Source organism: Plectropomus leopardus, chromosome 18 (assembly GCF_008729295.1).
Source record: "Plectropomus leopardus isolate mb chromosome 18, YSFRI_Pleo_2.0, whole genome shotgun sequence".
NCBI classification, from domain to species: Eukaryota; Metazoa; Chordata; class Actinopteri; order Perciformes; family Serranidae; genus Plectropomus; species Plectropomus leopardus.
The window spans coordinates 22,842,917-22,858,714 of NC_056480.1; the positions used below are offsets into that span (position 1 = coordinate 22,842,917).

Sequence of the window (15,798 nt, forward strand, 5' to 3'; positions counted from 1 at the left end):
ACCGCACAAGCTTTTCCTCTTGAGAACAAACATGAGGGCAACAACAATTCAAACCCATCCTATTTAATTATTAGATCAGACGTATATGAGATGTAGGCGTCTATTTGGGCTGCTATTTGGCAAATCGGTCAGGTGTGTAACTTTGACTCAAATAAGATGAACAATTTTTTTCCACTTATTTCACTCACATCTCATCCTAAAGCAGCAATTTGCTCAATGCTGCTGTTTTCTGTTGCTTGACTTTTTCCCCACCAGTGACTTCTCATTACTGCCACGCTGCAATGGGAGTGCTTTAGAACAGTGAAATATAATCACGCGAAAGATTTCAATGCAAACATCTAAGGACTATCAAATTGTCATTTTTCTGCTCTTGTGTCTCTCATGCATGTGGGTTCTTCTTGGGAAGCTGCCAAAACGGTTCTTCATGCAGGAAAATCAAAACTCATACATAAACCACCTTTCTTATTTGTAAGCCATTTATCTGACATATTTCTTTGCATGATTGAAGTGAAATGGTAATGACCCGCAGGTTCAAACAAATTAAATATATACGCTTTAAATAAATACAGTGCAGATTTGCGCCTGGTATTCGTCTTCATTCTCTCCCTGTATATATTATCCGTCCTTGTCTAGCCGTTGCTCTTTATTAATTGCTAAAGAAAATAAACTCCCTGGGTAATGACAGATTCAAGCTGGGGCTTTAAACAGCATCTTGATCAGATCAAGTCAGTCTAGGTATTTGTAGAAATTTGTGAAAATGTGTGTGTGAGTAAAGTACACCTTGTACCTAGTGGACTTAAACGTCTCCAGATGCTGAACAAAGACACAGTGGCCTCTCTGTTTGTCATCATCACCACACACACACACACACACACACACACACACACACACACACACACTAGTACACTTACTGACTCATTTACTCACTAACTTGCTCTGTCACTGTTTCTCTCTCTCTCACACACATGCACATTCTTGATAAATGAGCTTTATATCATTCATTCTACACATGCACTGATCCAATCCAACTCCACCCTGAACACTGTCAACAGCTACATCTGTCTTACATGCACTGAATTAAGTTTTTCCCCATAAAAAAAAAGAAAGAGAACATTACATTTAGTATTAAAGGATAAAAAAGAAATAAAAAATAAAGCAGCCTGAAGGCATGGTTTCCTGGGTTCTTCATAAACCAAACAAATATATACATATAATTTCAAGATATTTTTCTCCACTAGGTTATGGATCATCAACTATAGGCTACATAAAGTAGATAAATAAATAAATAAATATTGGAAATCTTAATTTAGGTGGCATTCCTCTTTAAAAACATTGAAACATTAGTCAGAGCGTCTTTAGCTCCTGTACAGTGACATATTTCCCAATGAAACAGAATATTTGAGTGCTGTGTTATTACAAGCGGGACTTAAATAGAATCCTTTACATTTGCTATAGTGATGTCAAAAATATGTTATTGATACATACATTCTAAATATCTTTAACACTCTCTTTACCAATCTTCATTAGAATAAAAACTATTGATACTACTTTCTTGTCCTCTCTTACCCACTCATAGTGCTGCCCTCTCGTCATTTGCTTCATTGCTGCAGCTGCATACAGAGTTCTGCGGCACTGTTCTTTTTTTTTGTTTACTTGCACTTTATATCCTTTTGAGTGTGTGACAAAGTACAGACACACACCACCAACTTACTAACACATTTCTTTCTTGTGATAGCTGAAAGTATGTATAACAAAATGATTATGATAGTATTCTTAAAGAAATGAAAGAAGAGAAGAAAAAAATACATTTTTCAGTTTCATTCCCTTGTCTCTGTGTTAATGGTCATTTATCTGTTGTTATATGACAAATATATGTTTATAAAAAAATCAGTATCATAGCATTTTTACATCATAATCCCTTTCTTTTACTGTGTGCACTAACGCAAGATGGGTATTGTTTTCATTAATGCAAAAAAGATGAGGGAGAAATGAATGAATTACACCTCGTCACATTGTTCTGGAAATAAAAACAAAGTTTTTGTCCACAGATATCCAAATTCTACATCAAAACAAACATCTATTCATCTCTCTCTCTCAATAGTGCTCTTTTTGCTAGCTGCAAACAACAGTTTAGTGCCATTTTATATAAGAGGTGTGGCTAGCTAGTCATCCAAAGTCTCATTTGATTGGATTTTAACATATTTTTTGTCATATAACAAGGAGACAAGGGGTTAAAACTGTGAAAATGTATTCTTCATTTCCCTTATTTTCATTTCTTTAAGAATACTGGCCTCGTAATTTTATAATTCACATTTTCAGCTATCGCAAGAAAGAAATGTGTAAGTCAGTTGTTGGTGTGTTTCTGTACTTTGCAGATGTCAGAACCTCAGTGAGAGTGTTTGGGTGTAGAAGTTGTGAGGGAGATTGATTAGTTTGTTTCGGCTGCTATCCCCCCACCAACACCACAACCCCTTTGTTCTGAGCACTTTATAATTAAATCCTGAATTTTGTTTTCTAAAACTCAGCCTCGGAATCCTTTAAGGTTTGGGTTGCTTTTAGTGGTGGTGTGAAACTTTCTGGCTTTATTTCAGTTTGATTTGATTTGAGCTCCGAGATTCAGGGCTTAGATTTTGTTAGGGACGTGAGTGGACTGTTAAATGCCCTCCACACTCGCTCACTCTGCCTCTCGCTTTGTCACCCTCTCTCCTTCTTCTCTCCACTTTCCCTCACTTTCTCCCTGTTTCTTTGTCTTTCACTCTCCTTCCTTCATACAATCCAATGTCTGGTTGTTTTTACATTTCACTTCCCTTTCTGTCTGTCCCTTCTTTCTCCATCTCCCACTCTTCTCTTTGGTATCACCCTAAAATGAATCAATCTTTAAAATCTTTCGTTGATTTGCGGCAGAAATGTTGCCAAGATGGCTCCGTCAGACTTTAATTGTGCATGCTTGTGTGTGTGCAAAAAAACAAGAAAAAGTAACTTGTGTATGTGCCTTTGTTTGCGAGCATACATCAAGAGGCAATCCAGATCTGCAATCTAGATCAATACTTGCAAACACAAAAAGATTTCACACAATCTTCAGTTCTCTCTCAGTCTCGCAGTTTGTCTTCAACAACAATTTTCCCACACCACGTCTCTGTCTTTTTCCCACCGTAACTTATAGCTTTCTCTATCATTTTCTGGCTCTGTCACTAAAAACCCAGTGAACATGTGTATGTGTGTGTCTCTGTGTGTGTTTGTGTCAGCAACAAATTAGCTGTGGACTCTTCTAACTAATGACTCATTTAGCAGGCATAAATATACAGTACACAGACATTTGTCTAAGCAATAAAACTATCCTTTACTGTCAAGCATCATATGCAAACAAACAAAAAACAACAACAACAAAAAAAAGAACCTTTAAACCTATATGTGAGTGTTTGGTTGTACATTTACAGGCTGATAATCTTTGTGGAAAGCTGCTCCACAAAGGATGGTCAGTAAAAATAGTAGCAGTAATTATCAATATATGATACTCCACTGATTTACACATCAAAGTCTGTTTACAAGTCTTGGGGAGTACCACTGCATATGTGAAAACAAGTTATATGAAGCATTTTGTGGCTCCAGAAGAAGATGAGGGAAATCAAACTGTGTTAGAAGGAGAAAACTGAAAACTACAAAACATCTGGCCTCATAACCTGCTCTTCATCTCTGCTTGAGGCTAGCGGCTCGAGGCTACATTTGCTGCTACTAGTTTAACACGCCCCAATCTCTGTATGAACTGCAGTTGGGCATGTTGCATTGTGAATAATGTAGGCAGCAGTTTTTGACAAGGAAGAATGTAAGAAATAATAAAAAGATCTCTCTGGTTCCACTGGCTCCATTTAGATGATTTAGACAAAAACTGTCTGTCCAAGTTGGTCTTACTCCCAACTTGTCACATACTGACGATTGGTTAGTGGCCTTCGGCTTTAGATATTTACACATAGGGGCACCCTTACACCAAGTCCACACTGCCTGCTTTGGCAGCATGTGTATGTGTTGCAGGACATGTAGTTTTTAATTTGGCGCCCTGCTAACAGGTTAGTGCAGCCACACTGCCGGTGTAGGCAGCGCTGCTCAGCCGCTGCTCAGCTTGGGCACATCTAGAGAAACTGAGTCTCGCTTTTTTTTTTAATGGCATACGCAGTTTTCAGCAAAAGTAGACAGTGAAAATGGTCTTTTGATAACTATACTGATTTTATATGACCTTTGACTACAGTTTCAATGTCTTCATTTGACACAGACATAAAGGCATACAAATATATCTGTTTGACTCAACATTTCCCGTTTCAGTTAAAAAATAAAAGGCAACATTTGTGTCGACAGAATCTCTTCAGTTGTTGACACAAGGCTTTATATTGTAAAATATCTGCAGGACCGTGCTACTGACGTTGCAGTGACTTGCACAGCTTTAGAACAGCAGGCAGCTCTGTTGCAGTCCCGCAGCAACTACGCAGTTATTGTGAAAACCCCAAGCAAGCGGGTCACAGCAGTTCAGCAAGGTTGCCGACATGCTCTGCTCACACATGCAATGTGTCCTGGGCGTAAGAGACGCACCAGGTCGCACATTTGTTGATGCTCTAGGCAACTACATTAGTAAACAGAGTAAGGAAGTCGGCATGGGTGGGTGGAAGTGGAGGTGGTTGGGTCATCAAACTCTGGACTTTCACTCAGAAGTCAGCTGTTTGTTTCCCATGTGGAACCAAACCAAAAGTCAATCAAGTTATTTTGATAACAACATAGTGTACTAGTAAGTGAAGCATGCTGTGCTAGTGATGTATGTCACCTAACCTTAGTTCGTAACATTAGGTTTTTATTGGCTAAACCTAAAGAGCTAAAGCTAAAAACAGAGTACTGTCAAAAACTGTTCGCTGAGTTTCTTTAGTAAAGTTGGTAAGTTAGTTTCTTTTTACTAACATTTTAAACGTATTTTGAAAAATACTGCAATTAACTTACAGAAACTTTACATTTGCTGTGAAAATGGAAGCTTACTTTGAAAAGAAGCAATGCACGTAACGAGTGTAAATTGATATGTTGTCCCTGGACATCCAGAACTGAGACAGGAGTGGTAACTCACGCATCATAATTTGTCCCCATGAATTGGGAGTAAGAATGTGTTGGTCTCTGTTCCGGCGTTAACGTAGGAGTGCAATGCTAAATCAGTGGAGTGCTCTCCATGACGTCAAAGTAGATTTAAAATATGACAACACATAGGACTGTACTTAAAGCACAGTAGAAGAGTTACAGGACAGCAATGGCTTAAAATGGTAGTGATGGAGAGGCCAGAGTGTTTAAATCCTTTCTAAAGGAACAAAACCAGATTTTCACAGTTCCATGTCTCAAAGTTGATTCCAAGATCAGATTAAGTCCTCGATAACTCAGCAGGTAAGAGGACCTGGTGCTGATCTTGTAGTGCAGGAGCACACTTTCATCTCCTGATAAGTTTCAAACTGCCAGTATATTGTGCGTACACCATTCTCGCCCTGACAACAGACAATGTCATAAATCACAGACTGAAATGGGCAAAAATGAGTGATGAGTTCCAGAGGCAGAAAAACTGCAAACAGAAACTGAGCTTATATGATTCTGGAAAAGGGAAATAGCCTCAAAGAATCTGAACTTACAAGTGATGCTGGATTTTTGACTCTTTGAAGTGAAGCTTATCGCAGTATGGTGATATTCAGTACGTGATACAACATAACAGGCAACAAATCTTTGAATATCTATCAGGTCTGAGTTGCTTCCAGGTGTGAGTGTCTAGATGATATCTACGAGTTTCCTAAGTGTATGATATTTTTTTTTAAATGGGTTGTTGCTGAAAGTGAGTATGCTCAGTCAACATGTTCTGGGTAATTGGGTGTAAAAAAGAGAATTACAGGGCTTTGAATCTCAGCACGAGCAATGTTTGATCATCTTCCTGGTATTTCTTTTTATAATCGCAGTCAGTTATGAGAAGTCAGACTCTAAATGAAATATTGACTCTTTGAATAACATGCAATCACATGTCACATTCAGTCACTTAGTGAATGACAGATACCAGTTTTTGTAAAAGGTGGCAAACTCATATTTTCAGTCTTCTGAAAACACAAACACATTACTACTTACATTATGTTTACAAATCATGACTTTTTCAAAATATTATTTTATTGACATCCTGTGTAAAACCTTAAAACCCTGAGAAAACTGGAACAACTTCTTAAAAAACATGGGAAGCTTGGCAATGAGACATTTGGTAAGAACTGTTCCAAGAACTGCAGGAAATTAGTGGATTTAGAAAATGACTTAAAAAAATCTAGGGAGAAATGTTTAGGGAAAAAAAAAAAAAAAATTAAAATAAGTCTAGGGTAAAAAGAAGAAAAGCTAGGGAAAAAGGATATTATATTAAAATGATCATAATTACATATTTAAAATTGTTACTCTTTATATATATATATATATATATATAGTAATCTTTTTTTTAAGGACTAACTTTTAGTTAATTTTCTTGACATTCTTTTCTAATTGCTTGTTAAATTTTAAAATTCCACATTCACTGCTTATTGTCTGCTTCCCATGTTTTCAAAGATATCAAGCCAATCTGCACAGGGTTTCAAAGGGTTAAGTACCCTGTCATTTCTAAGAATCAACCCTGTGAAAACCCCCCCACTATGGTTCTTTACCATGTCACTCTTACCTGTAGTGTCTAAAAATCTCCTCTTCCACTTCTGTGATGAAGTGACACTTTGTACACGAGTACTCCCTCTCTCCTCCTCCTCCTCCTCTCACCCCTTCCTTGTCTCCTCCAACCTCTTCCTCAGCCTTGACATGTGGCGGTGCCCCCTTTAGGTTGATCAAGGTGTGGCAGCTTTCGTAGTGCTGGAGCAACACATCGATGTCCGTGGTGGCAAATGCGCACTGGTCGCACAAGTGGGTGACGCCTGGGATCAGAAAAACAGCATGGATCAGGAGCAAGAAACACAAAAAAGGTCATGTTGAATCTATTGACACTTAAAATCTTGGAATACCGCCTAGTCTAGCTGCAGTTTACATCGTTGTTTAGATTAATATCATTTAGTGACAACTTTAAGAAATATGAGAAAAGAAATTGAGTGTATTTTTTGGGTGAATGAAAGTTATTACTATATTGACATGTGCAATATTATTCAAGGGGATTATACACCGTCTTCACTTGGAGACTATTACTGTTATTACTATAACATAGAAATGCAGCAGACTGATATAGAGCTTTGTGACATGGTGCAACAACAATCACCTAAAGCTCAATATCTGCAAAATCAATGAGCTTGTAATGGTCTATCACAGGAACAGGAGGTCCCCTGTCTTTGTTGTCTTGCAGGGAAAGGATATGAGGAGGGCTCACCTGTGACCTCTTGGATATCAAATGTCATTACTTCATCATTTTATTCATTTGGACATTTATGTGAAATTTTGTCAGAATTATTATTTGAATTATTGAGTTATGGCCCAAACTTACTTTGTCAAGCAAAATACAACCAAAATCTAATCAGCCCATCATTGAGTCTAAGTCATGGTTTCCACATATTTTCATGGAAAAGTTTTTTCAATTACTTTTCAAGGACCCATAATAACAATTCTGTCACTATTAACAATATATAACTAGAACAGAAATGTATGGCGTACTCCACTTCACAATGAAGAAGCTACATTTTCCAATATCTACATGGTAATGTTCATACTCAGTTAACATTCAATTCAAAGCAGAAGTCAATACTTTGTTTTATAAAAAATGGAAAAGGAAAAAAGATTGAACATTGGGAGAAAACAAAGAAATGTATGTGATGGTTAAAAAAACATCACGTAGATGCATTTTTAAAAAATTTTTTTTTTTTTGGCATTTTAGCCTTTATTAGATAGGACAGATCAGTAGCGTGAAAGGGGGAGAGAGAGTGGGGACGACATACAGCGAAGTGCCTTGAGCGGGAGTCGAAACCGAGGCCGCTGCAGCAAGGACACTGCCTTTATTCATGGGGTGCCTGCTTTATCCACTTAGCCGCTGACGTCCCATGGAGATGCATTTTAGCGCTACATTACATTAACAGCTGCTGAGATTCTCTTAAGGTGATCCTGACATGTTGTGTTCAAAAGAATGGGATGGATGAAAGGTCACAGTGACCTTCACCCAAAAAAATCCTAAAAAGTTTATCTTCCATGTGGATGTTTGTGCCAAATCTGAAGAAATTCCCTCTTGATGTTCTTGAAATGTAGCGTTTATAAGAAAAGGACAGACAACCCAAAAACATAATACTAGCAGCTACAGCTGTCACCAGTGAAGAAGTATGAAAGGTTGAAAATATTCTGACAAAATAAGCCAATGCGAGTATGCCTTTGAATACCTTGTGCGACAACAGGATGGGCAGGGTTAGAGGAGTGAAAAGTTGATCCCGAAATCATACCGGGGTCACCTCGGGGATTAGGAGGGGTCATGCTGGGTGAGGTGGCGGTAGCAGGTTTCGATCCGATGGTGTCTTGCTGCTTGGTGGACGGAGGAAACTTGGAACAGCATTTAGGACAGCTGGGCTTCCGACAAGCAAAAGGGTGAGACACCTATTGAGAAGAATCAGACAGAACTCGGTGAGGAGCAGCATGAATCTTTGCATGCTGTGGTTACTCCTGACAAAACTGACTTTTAAGAGTTTGTTTTCTTCTGCTGTGATGTGTATGTGTTTTTGTGTATGCAGGTGATATCAGAGGGGACCAGAGTGAATGCACATCATTAACTGAATGATGCCACCCCCAATTTTGGCTGTTGACCATCCTTATTTTGCATTTCTAACAGCTGCGACGGCACCATTTGGCAGCTGGCACAAAGGAGGGTGGAGGAGTGTGCGTGGGTGGATTGGGGGAAACAAGGGAATTTTAACTAGGCAGGAAATTGGAACAATTAACTTTACACTTGTTCATATATTACATTTTATTTCCTTGTGCTTACAAAACAGCTCAATTTTCCTTCTAATTGCAAAGCAAACACCAATGCACCAAGCAAATAAACATTTCAATATTTTATTAATCTCACCTCCCCCAGGTGTTTCTGTGGCTGACAGAGCCCCTGTGGACAGTACATGCAGTGCTGGATGCAGCATCTGTGGATGGAGTGGTTGTGCTGGTAGTGCAATAGTAACGGTGCTACTACGATCACATCTGCACTGTGAGCCATTGAGTACCGGAAATCGCACAACTGGCAGTTATAACTGGTCACGACTGCTTCTGAATCACTGCTGTTTGCGTCTCCTAGAAGCAGAAAACATGACATAGGTCTGTTAAATAAAACACATTGGGTCTTGGAGCAAAAACAAGAGCATGTTAGAAATTCAACAAACAAGGAGAGTCAAGTAGTGTCGTAGCATTGGAAATGGTAAAAAAGAAGGGGTCAAGCCGTATTGTAGCACTTGAAATAGTAAATAAATAAAGTCAGCAGTGCTGGAGTCTCCAGGAAGAGCATCAGAGTACTAGAAAAAGTAGAAATCATTAGGCTGCTATTTAATTTTATTACACTTGATGATTAACCTTGTGCTCCATCAAAGAAGCCATTTTCTATTGAAAAATACATAAAGCAGTCCACAACCACATTTCACCAAACTCTGATTACCTTGGCTGGTGCTGGACGGGTTGGATGATACATCTTTGCGGCTTTTGGATGACACGTGACCTCTCTCTCCTCCTTCTCTTCTCCCTCCTCTCTCCCTGTCCACCCCACTAGGATTAGAGTTGCTGGGGCTCATCGTACCTCCCGTGCTCATTCTGTGTCTTTGTTCGTAGTGCTCTAAAAGTTTCGCTGAGCCCCCCGACCACTCGCAGCTCCAGCTACAGAATTTACACCAGTAATACGTCTGCACGCCATCTCGACCCGCCTCCCCAGTCCAGCCTGACGAATCTGAACACGCCCTGACAGGGATGGAGTATCCCACCAAGGAGTCGTCTTCCGCTCTCACTGCAACTCGCTCCGCCCCATCTAAGATCTGACTCCTCCCCTTTCCCTGGTTGTCGTGCGTCGCCAGGTTATTGGTGGCCAGCAGAGGCGTGGTTGGCGGTGTTTTGACTTTATTTGGATGCGAGGACAGGAAGTGTTGTTCAAGTTCTAAGGAGTTACTGCCCATGTACGTGAAGTTGCAAAATTTGCAGCGAAAGTATTTCGTATTCCCCTGGCAATCAGAGGTCTTCCGGCCAATCCCAATTAACTTGCCACCCAGCGTCACCTGTTGACAAGCAGAAAAGAGAAAAAGATTTTGTTACATCTGGATTAATAATCAGTCTATGTCATACAGTCATGCATATGATTCAAACCTGAAAGGCCATCTGTGAAGTAAAAGAAACATAACACCACTATTACCACTAAGCACTACATTCATCATTGTCATTTCTAATTCTTAATGCATTAATACTCTTAATCTTATAGCCCTGGTAGGGTGCCAGGCCTGGAAACATCCTAAAATCGTAGAAAAGTCCTAAAATCGTGAGCAGCTGGCTAGCTCCCACCCAACCTGGGTGTTGCGCAGTGTAGAGAGGCCTAGGCTAACACATACCAACCAATGGAGACATGACGGTGGGCAGTGTGGGAACTATGTTTCTGCATGTCAGCAAAGCCAAAACAAAATAAAATCAAAAGCAAGAGATTCACATCACAGGACATTAAAATTCCACCCTCTCTAAATGGATAGACCTTTAGGTGGTGCTACAATTTAATGAGCCAATGGAGCACTGGACAAAGAGAAAAGGCCTCTTGTATTTGCCCTTATTTTGTACATTTCTCTTAAAGATAAACCGATACATTACCGGTTCATGGGCTTCAGCCTTTCAAGAGCGAAATTAACTAAAACTAGCATCCCTAATTCCTATGCAGCAAATATTTAAGGGAAACATGACGTGACAGACAGAGCTGTGCTGCTGCAAATATAAAAAATCATGCTTCAACTGCTCCTGCAACTTAGCTCAAAACAAACAGAGTCCATCATTTTTTATATCTAACAGCAGACAATTAAAAGGCTGCTCAGACTAGTGACCAGTAACATATCTATCAGGCTCTACTGTAGCACCCAGCGTATGAGGCCGAGAATCTTGCATTTCTGAGTGAGCAACCTGACACTGTGTCTGTTTTTTATTAGGTTAGCCCCTTGACTGTAGGAGATTATAGCGTGCTGCTGGCTATACTGGTGAGCAGGCAACCTGGCAAGTCTTACACTGACATGAGACGTACTACTGTACAATATGGATTTGTCTCTTTACGGATCTGTGGTTTCATGCTGACTGTTGGCAGTCTTGTAATGGAGGTTTGGCAAGAACAAAATGCAACTGGTAAGCTGCATTTTAAGCGAGGAAAGATGTATGGCTTCATCATTTTTTCATATAAGGGCATTTAGCCATATTTTCACGGTGCAAATTTTGATGAGCATGCAGTTGATTTAAGCCATAAGTATGACATTATTGTTAACATTTTGTCACCTTTTGAATTCCAAAACATGAAAGTTTTTGCACAATAAATCTACTAATTAATTCTTATCAAGCAGGTCTGTACTGTGAAAGTTGCTTTGTTTCCCTTTCTTTGCAATTAATCATCGAAACTCAAACAGATTTTTTTTAGTGGCTAAGACAATGCAAAAAAAAAAAAGAAAGAAAAGAAAACTAACAGCTACAGCCTGAACACAGAAATTTGAAAAGGCAATCTAAAGATACAGGGTAAGATGGTAAGGCAAAACATTTATACATGCTATAAAAAAGCAAAGTAAGTAATATTAAAGATGACCAATCATGCTCTCCCTCATTTTATTTCTTATATCTAATGTTATGGTAATAATGCTACAAGTTTGTAGTAAACATTGTTTGACATAATGAGGTAAATTTATGTAAAACTAAGTAATGGCCACATTCGTCAGACTATTTTGAATACTCTCACGGTGTTTCTGCTGACTTTAGCTTGTGAAAGGTTTCTTACATACACTGCTGCATGTAGCTTCAAGCTAACATCAGGGAATCCTGTAATCATGGTTGAACATATACTCCTGCTACAAGTCCTGTGTTGTTAAAAGCTTAAATTGGTGATTTCTTTACTTTTTTTACGGCAGAAAGTGCTGCTATATGCAGTCATTCCCCAGCTGCATGTACACTGCTACATGTAGCTACATGCTAACGTCAGGAAGACATGTAATCTTGGCTGGTGTTGTTGTCAACTTCTCCCACTTCAGATCATGTTCCTGCAGGGACATGTCTGAATGTGTTAGGAAGCTTTCATCGGTGCATTTTCATGGTAGAAAGTTCTGCTGTTACAGTCATTCCCACACTGCAATGACAATGCAGTTGCAGAGATACAGAAATCCTGGAAGGTCTGACCAATCAGAGCAGACAGGACTTTTTTCAAGACATGGGCTTAACCCTTTGAAACCTGGAGCAACATCACTTTTCTTGTGATTCTTTCAGATGCCTTTCACAAGTGTTTAAACCATTTGAACCTTGTGCAAACTGATGCAATTTCTCTCAAAAACATGGAAAAAGTCAATGAGTCACAAGGGGAAAATGTCTGGGGAAAAAGAAAAAGACTTGTGAAAATGTATCATAATTACATATTTAAAATTATTATACAATTTTGTTTTAGCCAGATCATTACCTTGTTTTTTTTTTTGTTTTTTTTTTTTTTTAAACATTTTACATATTTAATTATTTTTAAACAGTTGTCAGGTTGAGTTTTTTGTACTTTTTACTAATTTCTTCCTAATTTTGAGTCATGTCTTCCTTCATTGCTCGTTGCCTTCTTTAAATGTTTTTGTAAAAAATCAAGTCAATTTGCATAGATTTTAAAGAGTTAAACAGAGAGGCACTAAAACACAACATCTCAGACAGAGGGTGAATACAGATGTTCCAGCACAGACTGTAATATAGTGCTTTTTGACATTACAGCATATAAACATGTTCTAATATTAATCCAAAATACACAATAGTTCCCTTAATAAACACACAAAAAAACAACAACTAAAACTGTGCGATGGTACATTTCATCTTAATGGAAGAGAATAAATTCAGAAGGCTAAATGAGAGCTATTACTGTGTGTGATCTCACAAAAGCAATCATCCAATCATCACGTCCCACAGACCCTGGCCAGGCAATTAGAGAAGAGCCAAACATCAAGCATTATTGCAAGCAGAACGGACAGTAAGACACAAAGGGGAACATGAGAGGGAAAGAGAGAGAGAGAGAGAGAGAGAGAGAGAGAGGGAGGGAGAGAGAGAGAGAGAGAGGGAGAAAAGAAGCAGAGGACAAGTGGGACAAGTTGAGGGAAAAGTGTGTGTGTGGAGGATCAGAGAGGGGGAGAAGAAAGAGGTGAGAGATGGATGAAAAGCAAACTGGGAAGTGGGAGAAGAAAGGGAAATGGAGTAAGAAAGAGTGAGCAAAGAGTAAAGAGGCAGAGCTGGGGACAAGGTGAAGGAGAGACAGAGACAAATGATGAGAGAGACAACTGGAGAGCAGAGATAGAAAAAGAAAGTCAAATGTGTCTGACAGCTGTTTCATTACACTGCCTAACAGCCGATTATAACTACTGGTTTCAAAGCCTCTCTCTCTGTCTCTTCCACTCCCTTCTCCCCTTTCCTCCTCCATCTCTCTCGCTCATTCCTTCTCTCCCATATCCCTCTCTCCTCCCAGAGTCTTTTTTCCCGCAATGTCATTGGCTGACAAGACATCTCGCCTCAGCAAATGACAACATGGAATTTTCCAAACGTGGGCGGGAGAGAGAAAAACGAGCGAGGGATGGAGAGAATAGAGACCCCTTTCATTCGTTTTTTTCTCTATACTTTCACTTTTTCTTCATAATGACGACTTAAGCCCACTGGATTTTCTATTTCTGACTCTGTGTGTGTGTGCGCTTGTCTACTGTATGTGTGTTTCTGTGCCCATTACGTGACTTACGGCCATTACAGACTCCTGGTTTACATGAAATAAAACTCCTTGACTATTCCTCACGCACACGCACACACGCACGCACACACACACACACACACACACACACACACACACACACACACACACACACACACACACACACACACACACACACACACACACACACACACACACACACACTTATTAGATCATGTTTAAAAACTTTCAGACAAACCCCTACTGTTCACACACACTCCAACTCCTCATCCTTGACCCAACTGTCTGCAGCATTCCAAACGCAGAAAAAGATAACTAAGTAAATTAACGCTTTAACACCTGGATTGGCATACATTTTCATGTGATGCATTCAGACGCCTTTCACAAGCATTTAAACCCCTGAAACCTAAGGAAACTGGTTTGATTTCTGTCACAAACACGGAAAAAACATAATGAGGAACTTGACAAGAAATGTCCTGCAAACTGCCAATAAATAGTAAAAGCAAGGCTTGGGGGGAATATTAGATATAATCAACAGATGAGGGAAATAAAAATATATTTAGAATTCCATAATTATATTTTAAAATTATGTTATAAAAAGAAAGAAAAAATATGTATTTTTTTCATTGCACTTTCTTGTGGTAATTTCCTTGTTTTGTTTTTACTGTCTTTTTTTCCTTACTTTTTAGGTAGACTTAAAAGGGTTTAAAGCCTATAGTTAAAATTTTAATTTGTGTGTATGAATATAAAATACATTTTTTAATAGAACCTTTAAGTGTTGGTATTAAAAATATACTGTATGAAAATAAAACAAAAAGATAAAAAATAATCTAAATAATTAAAAAAACAACATAAACAAAATAAAATAAACTATAAAATATGAAAATGAAAACAATTTAGGGTGCTTAGCTGATGATATAACAAGGCTTAATTAAGAATCTTGACATGAATTAGGGCTTTTCTGGCGGCACAAATTTGCCTGCAACAAGCAGTGCCGTCTCGCTAACTGAAGCCTACCCCCTACCACACCAGTCTTTTAGTGCACCTCTGTGAATCAGCAAAGATGCAACTTAAAGCAAGTAGCCTTGTTGTAACGGACACACAAAGCCTTGCAGTGCTGGGCTGATGTGCCGAGCCAAACCAAGTCAAGCCAAGCCAGTGCATGTGTATGGAAAAACAGTAAATGTGCGCACTTGACTTCAGTATTTAAGGCCCACTGCAACTGTGGGAAAAAAATCCCAGTGCAGGGAAAATCATTTCTTGATTGGCATATTGGCTGCTAAGAGATGGTATTCTAAGGAATGCGGTAACTACTGAAAGCCATGAATCAATATGGAGTAAATATTATAATAATTAAACTGAAAGATATGGACAGAACATTTTTCAGCTGTCATAAAAGCTGAAATATCAACTCTGTAAGTACATGTATTAATTATATTTGACGAGGTTAAAAATGATTTCAGTAAGTCTACAATTTCCAACTGTGGATTCATCTTCCTGCAACATTAGAGCAACTCAATAGCATTTCAGTGTCTCCTACTGACCATCTAATTTACAAATGATGACCTGATGAAAGTCTCTCCGCCACTTCTCACCATTTCAGCAACTGAAAGTTCATTTCAAACTCAAAACTGCTCATTCTGCAGCCTTACAAAACAAATCAGATCTTAAATACCGTTTTTGAAGCTAATTTATATTCCAACATGAGTTAAAAAAAAAGAAACATATTCTTCAGAATGGGAATTTAAAAGACCAAAGCTGCAGGATATCCTTTTAAAAGTACATGAAGAAGGTCTACGCAATAAATAAAATGTGTGCATGTTGAGAAATAACAGTTTCATAGTAAATACAGCTGACACTGGAAACTGTGTATAATATCAAGCAGAAACTTT

General features: G+C 38.7%; 1 protein-coding gene across 3 annotated transcripts in view; it reads right to left on the reverse strand.

The window, feature by feature from the left end:
* Nucleotides 1-15,798, reverse strand: part of trps1 (trichorhinophalangeal syndrome I) — a 154,505-nt gene that overhangs the window by 67,619 nt on the left and 71,088 nt on the right. For all 3 annotated transcript variants that reach the window (XM_042506122.1, XM_042506123.1, XM_042506124.1), the window contains exons 5-8: nt 9,632-10,238; nt 9,059-9,273; nt 8,379-8,589; nt 6,698-6,941 (exon numbers count right to left, since the gene is read on the reverse strand). In XM_042506122.1, coding sequence (XP_042362056.1) covers nt 6,698-6,941; nt 8,379-8,589; nt 9,059-9,273; nt 9,632-10,238 — 1,277 coding nt within the window. The remainder of the gene's footprint in view (nt 1-6,697; nt 6,942-8,378; nt 8,590-9,058; nt 9,274-9,631; nt 10,239-15,798) is intronic.